Raw genomic sequence first — 7,210 nt, 5'->3', positions numbered from 1 at the left:
CCCCCATCCGCCAGGCAGAGGGGCCTCACCTGGGCGGTGCTGTCCCTCAGCGTGGGGGAGCGGCCCCGGCGTGTGGTGGTGGTGGCCATGGTGGTGGTGGTCTCCATGATGGTGGTGGCCATGTCGGCCAGCAGGGTGGTGGCCGTGGTCTCCGCACTGAGCAGCACGGACGGCCCCTCCCCTACCAGGCGCAGGTGGCCCTCGGTCCGCACATTGGGGTCGCTCTCGGCGGCCAGCGCCAGCACCTTGAGCCCATTGTAGTAGAGGCCGGACACCTGGCCCTGGAAGGGGCGGCCCTGATCCCGGCCCCCGATCTTGATGGCGGCCTGGCTGTTGAAGATGGTCAGCTGGCGGCCTGGGGTGCAGGGAACGGGCAAGGGTGACAGACAGAGGAGGGACAGGCGGTGGGGGTGGGGAGAATGGAGGGGATCCAGGGGAGGAAAGGAGTCGAAGTGGAAACCAGTGGGGGGCGGAGGATGAGGAGGGGGCAGACACCAAAGGGAAAGTCCTTGTCAGCCACAGCCCCCAGCCCAGCCAGGCGGGGACCCGAGGGGGGAGGGAACCCAGGGCACGCGTGGGCTGGGAAGGGAGCCAGCTCCCCACCCTCCCCACCATGCTCATGCCTCGGGCCGTCCCATCCCCCCCTCCTCTCCTCCAGGGGCATTGCGTCCCCCTTCTTTCCCTTCCCTCCATTCGATCCCCACCTTCTCCCTCGGCTTCCCCAAGCATCCCACGCCCGGTGTCCAGCCCCGAGCCACGAAGCCCTCAGAAGCAGCAGACAGAGGAGACAAAGAGGTAGAGACAGAGGAGACAGACCGCCGGGCTGAGCGGTCAGTGCGCATCAAGGCAGAGAGGGAGGTGAGGCCGAGGGGCGGCCGGACAGTGCGTGGGAGGAGGACGGCGTGCGTGAGGGTGGGAGCAGCCACGCAGACCTCGTTCTGCCCTCTGAGCCCTGGCCAGGCTCCCCGCTCTCCTCCTCCCCTCCAGGATCAGGCCCCCAAGAGCAGAGGCCTTCCTCCCCAACAGGATGTGCAAGCACAGAGATGGAAAATGTTAAAGGGACCTTTCTTCGCTCGCTGACAGCCAAAATAACCACTCCAGCTCCAATCTCGCTCCTCACTCAGCAGTTACACCTCCAAATCCCCACCTGGGTGGGGTTTGACCGTTTGGTTTGGTTTTAATGAATCTGGGGGTCGGTTTAACCCTCTGAGTTTGTTGCTTTGGTTTGGTTTTTAGAAAAGATATTTATTATGTTTAAGTTTAGATTTAACTTTGGTTTTGGTGTTGCTTATTTTGGGGAGGGAGGGGGGCAGAGGAAGTACTACTTGGCCCCCTGCTCCCTGGGACCTTTAGCTGCTGGTGTTGGGGGGTTTAAGACCTGGCTTAGCCCTTGTTAGCCTCTGGTTAGTGCCTCGTTAAAGATCTGGTTTAGAGTTAGGTGCCTGTGAGCCCCACCCCCAGAACCTGGGCTGAGGACAGTCCAACTTGTGAAACCCACACTCTCTTTGGAAACAGGAGTCCCCTGGGACACCTGCCCTTCTGTCGTCCTCTGGCCGATGACCGGCCATAGATGCGTCTGCTCAGCCCCTCTGCTCAGCCTCCCCTCCTCCTCCAGCACCCTCCCGCTGTCCGGCACCTCACTCAGCCCTGGAGCAACCTCCCCATCTTACAAATAGGGGAGCTAGAGCCCAGGGGAGCTGAGAACCAGTGAGTGGGAGCTGGACGTCAGACCCAGAGAGGCCCTGGAGGACCGCCATGTCCACGTTCACTCCCAGGCACAAGAATGATGAGAAAAACGAAGGGGAGAAGGTTTGCAGCCATCAAACGAGTTTGGGAAGCAAACATTTTCATGGCTAAACCACAGGTTTCTTTCTCATGGGACTTCTCAGAGCCTTTATCAAACCAATGTCCCTGTGCCTCTCCAAGAGGGAGAAACGGGGTTCGGCATCTCCCCAGCTCATTCCACAAGTCTCTTTCTTGTGAAGCATCTCATGGGACTTACACTTCACAAGACGTGTTTTGGAACTGGAAAACTGATGCATTCAGTAACTGTGAGCACCTACCATATGCCAGGTGCTGACAGTGAAATAACCCCTCCGAGGGTGCCCACATCGTGTTCTTCAACGCTTTCCCGCTGAGTGTTTCATCTCCCCCTCACAGCGCCCCCCGTGAGGTAGGCTGGGCGGGGATCACTGTCACTGTCCTCCCCGGGAGGGACCCGAGGCTCAGGGAGGGGAAGCCTCAACCGACCGACTCGAGGCCACCCCTCGGTTAGTTCCTCCTTCCACAGTCAAAGAAATACTGGAATATTTAACCCACTCCTTCGCTTTCTAGAAGAGGAAATCAAGGCCTAACGAGAAGATGTGACCCCGCAGCTGCTGAAGGACAGACAGCTGGGGCTCCAAGTCACCTACCCAAGCTCCTCCCCGATCTGGACCACGAGTCCTGCCCCACCCCACCCCCACCCTCCGCCAGGGCCTATCCTGCTCTCTCTACCCTTGGGGTCACAAGTTGTCCCAGCCTCAGCCCAAGCTGCTCCCTTGGCCTCTCTGATTCCATGAGAGGGAGGTGGGTCATGGAGACAAAGCTACATAGGTTAACGAACTTGGCCCCTGCGGCCCCACCTGCCATGAACTCCTCAAAGGGTTAAAGTTCACCCCGCTGGAGAGAGCAACCCAGTGTGGCTGGGGGCTGCAGGTTTTAGCGACGTCTGTTACAGTCCCTTTAACTTTTTGTCCTGTTACGGATTTATCACATCTGGTTATCAGCATGTTTAGTCCCCGCTGGCTGTGTGGGGGCTGGAAGTGACATTTGGGGGTTTTAGTTGGGGAAGGCCCCAATGGACATTTAAAAGCACAGTTATCAGCTGATTAGGTGGAAGTTTAACAGTTCTACGTCCCCCCTAGAGTTTAGCCTTAGAGGTACAGAGCTCGCCCCCTCTCCAAAGGGAATGGGATGGCTTTGCCCTTGGCCCCAACTTCCCTTGGTGACAAGTGGCCTTTTCCCTCACACCCAGGAGCACCTCACTACACGCAGCCTCTTCGCAGGCCTGCTCTGTCTTCCTCCTCGGCTCAGGAGGCACTGAAACCCTGTGAGTCGGCCACTTCTTCCCCTTTTCCCTAGTCCCCACCCCCCCTCACCCCAAACTCCGCTAGTTCTGAGGGGCCTTCTGGGCCACAGTGGGCCCATTCCAGAGAGAGGAGCCCCACAGCCACTCTCTTGGGGGGGGCTGTTTCCAGTAGGACCTGAGGCTTCCACTCTCCTTTTTTTTCTCCTCAGATGACCCTGGTGAAGCCTTCCTACCCTCCTTCGGGTTTCGGACCCAGCTTCTCCCGCCTCCCGGAACCTCCCTGCCTCTCACGCACTTGAGCCTCAGCGGGCCTTGTGCAAAACCTCTGGGCCGACCCCGCCTCCCAGCCTGCACTCCCGGACCCGTTCAGGAAGCTCATGGATTTTCCCGGTCTCATCCTAGGTTTAGAAAGGGAAGAGAACTCTTCTAGGAAAAAAACCCCCTGTCCCTGCCCCAAGCTACCACTCTAAACGACAGGGCTCCCTGACTACAGAGGGGTGGGGGGCGGGGGGCAGCCTGGTGGGACAATCATCCCTTCTCTAGGGGGCGGGCGATGGGGAAGGCACGGATGGGGAAAGAGAGAGCTCTGCACCTTTAAGATAGTGTTTTTAAAGTTAATTAATTAATTAATTAATTCTGGTTAATTACCTTTGTCGAGCAGCCACTCATCTACTACTCGACCAAGCCGGTAGGGGATTCTCTGTCTAGCAATCGCCAGGCGCTCGTTATCAAAGTTTCCTTGGAAAAGTTTAGAAAGACAGTAGGTTTCTCAGGCAGCGAAGTCCAAAGGAGTTAGAAAAGCAATTACGCATTTCTCAGGAGACTCAGAGTAAGCAGCGACATCCAACGGAAAGGGGGAAGGTCGACCCCAGGCGGGAGAAGAAACGTGGTCCCCTCGTCCTCCCATCCCCTCCCTAGGCTCCCATCCAGAGCCAGCCCCACCCTGGGGGGGCCGGAGCGACCCAAAGAAAAAGAGGGACAAAGAAGAAAAGGAAAGGGGAATGAAAGAAAGGGCAGCTGGAAGGTCAAAGGTCAGAGGTTAAACAGGTTTATCTGTGCTCAAGCTGTTGGCCCGGCTTCCTTCCCCAACCCAGAGTGGGGCAGTGGGCGGGGAGGGGCGTTTAGCAGGTTTAAGTTCGGGGGTGGGTGGGAGGCCGCAGCGGCCGGCTGGTTACTGGTTTAGAGGGTGGTTTAGAAGTGGGAGGGACGGGTTAAGCGGGGGTTTATGAGGCATTTAGGGGGGTGGCCCGGCACACGCATTTAACAGTGAGATTTAAACCACTTCTCCAAGCTGTCTCAGCTCCCTTCACCCTCCATACCCTCCCGTCCCCTCATTCTACCCCACACTCCCCCAGCCCACCACCAGCTGCGGCCCTGATCCACCGCCCACCCCTTCCACCCGCCGCAGGCTCCCAAGCCCACCACTGCTCTGGCTGCAGGCACGTCCGTGTCTCACCCTGGCCAGTGGCCCCTGTCTACCAGCAGCACTACAGGTGACCTCACAGGTGGCCCCTGGTGCGGCAGCCGGATCGGCCCCCAGCAGCCCCACACCCCCTCTTCCCTTCTCTCCAGTCACCCCAGCACCATCTCGCCTCTTCTTCCAACCCCTTTGCCCACCCAGGGTTCCCTCCCTACAGGCACCCCCAGCCCTCCTCTGCCTGCTGGAGCCTCGCTCTCCTCCCCCGTCTCAGCTCTAGTCCGAAACCTTCAGACTCTTATCTGCTCAGGTCCCCTCTCCTCTCTGCCGTTGGCCCAGCCCTGCTCCTGACACCCTCTCACTCACAAGCCTTTCTCCTTCAGGCTCTGCCCCCCACAATTCCTAACGCCCACCTTCTCAATCCTCTGCCGGTCATCTGGATATGCACCTGTTCCTTTCTCCACTCACCATTCTGTAGGCCCTGGAGACAGGGAAGGAGGACGTGTGTCTGTGTGTATCTGTGTGTGTCTACGAGTCTGCGGACAGGGGTCTGTCAGTGTGCCTGGGAGTTCTGTGTGCTCCTCCCGCATCCGTGAGCTGTGGGTGACCCCGGTCGGCAGCCATGGAAATGGAAATGATTCCCTTTGGGAGTATGGCCATTCTTCCCATTGAAACCACTTACACGCTGTTCAGTGACATGCACGCTGTCGGGGTGCACAGTGGGAGGTCTCACCTCCCACGGCACAGCTGTACTCACCTGCCCAGCAACACCTGGGCCTGGGACTGCCTGTGTACACCTCCTGTGAAGGAGCATACCACGTGTCCACGTGTGCATGGCGATGCCTCCCTCAGTGCTTACGAGGCAATGAGCCCCTGATTTCTCTACGGATTCATGTCATTTGTGTTTTCGTCAAAAACGGATCACTCATTCATTTGGTCACTCGACAAACATTTGAGTGCCTGCCCTGGGTACTGGAGATGGAAAGATGAAGGCCTAGCCCTTGCCCACTGGGAGCCTCAGCCAAGTCGGGGAGACTGGCAGGCGATCAGCAGTGTTCTGTGTTCTGTTTGGGGTAGCACAGAGCATCCCACCCTGGGGATGGTGGTGGGAGGGGCCAAAGAAGACACTGGAGGAGAGGTGGGATGGCCAGAAGGGAGTCAGGTGCGGGGAAAAAGAGGGAGGGCGAGTGCACAGGCATTCAAGGACCTCCCTGTGCTGGGATACTTGCGTGTGTGTCTGTGTGTAGCTGTGGATTTGTCCATGAGTGTGCTCTGAGAGGGAAGGAGGGATGCACGTCTGCCTCACTGGAGCATATGACAATTCTAAAAGCTCTGTTTGTTGAGCCCTTCCTCTACGCCACACCATTCTAGTGCTTTCCTTAGGTTATCTCAGGAATTTTCACAGTATTATTACAAGATAAGTATCATTCCCACCTTTCAGAGGTGGAAACTGAGATTCAGAGAGGCTACATGACTTGTCCAAGGCCACGCAGTTTCTCACTGGGAGATCTAGGTTTAAAAGCCAGGTCCTGCTAACTCAAGGTCCCTGAGCTGTGTCTCTGTGCTCCCTAAGCGTCTGGGGGCCCAGGCTCTCAGCCCGCGCACACTGTTAACTGGACCTGCTAGCGCTGCTCAGGTGACACCCGGCTTGTGCGGAGGACCTGCTCTCAGCATGCATGCAGGCAGCCACCAGGTTACTCCACTTTGCAGGTGAGGGGGGCACCCAGCAGTCTTGCCCACCCCCAGCCAGGGGACAGCAGGCGTGACTCCTCCAACCGGGCCTCTGCCCTGCTGGGCTCCAAGGGGAGGCTCTGGACCCAAGCTGGGGCTTGATGTGCTGAGGCCTTCATGGCCCCACAGTCCAGCCCTGTCCAGAGTAGGCTGATGTCTTCACTGCTACAAAGGTTACTCTGATGTGTGTGTGGCTGAGAGAGAGAGAGAGAGAGAGAGAGAGAAGTCTGATGCCCATTGGCCAATCACACCCACGTAGCCTGACCTGTCGGTGTCTGTGCATGTGTGAGACTTAGCACAGGAGCATTTGTGTGTCTGAGTGACCACACACGTGCCCAGGGCCTTGGTGCAGGCTGCCGCCCCTCTGCAAGGCTTAACTCTCCTTGTGTCTGCCTGACGATGTGAATATTTGCAGTCACTCATATGCCTGGGGTTAGCCTGTGTATCCATCAGCCTCTGTATTTATTAGTGCGCCATGTGGTTCTCTGTGTCCAGGGGCTGCCCGAGAATGTTCGGGTGCGAGCCCACATGATTGTGAGTTGTGAGCCTACACTGGCATCTTTTCTCCAGCATGAGTGGGCCCATGAGGTTTACACACCGGCACCTTTCACTGCCTTCTGCCCGCACCCCTCGTGGTCAGCGTGGGGCAGCTTCTCTGCCTCCACCTCAGCTGTCACTTCTGCCTAAGAGAGGAACGGAGACCGCAGATGCTCTCTCCGCTTCCCAGCCGGCCCCCGTGTATGTGACTGTGCAGCGTGGCTCAGCCTGTATCTCTGCATCTCTGCTTCCGCGCTTCTCCCCTGCAGTGGCTCGATTTCCCCTCCCTCTGTATCTCCCGCACTGAGGCTCCCTTCTCCTCCTCCTGAGGCTCTGTCCACCTCTCCTCTCGCTGGCTGGGTCCACGCGACGCTGTCTCCATGTATCTCTCTGCATCACCCTGGGAGCTGCCTCCGTCTTTGCTTCTGTCTCGGCGACTATGTCCGTATCTCTCC

General features: G+C 58.1%; 1 protein-coding gene across 1 annotated transcript in view; it reads right to left on the bottom strand.

The window, feature by feature from the left end:
* The window catches only part of NRXN2 (neurexin 2), a 93,349-nt gene that overhangs the window by 15,040 nt on the left and 71,099 nt on the right, over positions 1–7,210 (bottom strand). Inside the window, exons 19-20 of the mRNA XM_006911330.1 lie at positions 3,719–3,808; positions 30–355 (exon numbers count right to left, since the gene is read on the bottom strand). Of these exons, the coding sequence (XP_006911392.1) occupies positions 30–355; positions 3,719–3,808 (416 nt within the window). The remainder of the gene's footprint in view (positions 1–29; positions 356–3,718; positions 3,809–7,210) is intronic.

This window comes from Pteropus alecto, unplaced genomic scaffold, assembly GCF_000325575.1.
Source record: "Pteropus alecto unplaced genomic scaffold, ASM32557v1 scaffold43, whole genome shotgun sequence".
NCBI lineage: Eukaryota > Metazoa > Chordata > Mammalia > Chiroptera > Pteropodidae > Pteropus > Pteropus alecto.
Note: the sequence above shows the minus strand (reverse complement) of the source record. Positions and strands in the feature narration are given on the sequence as shown.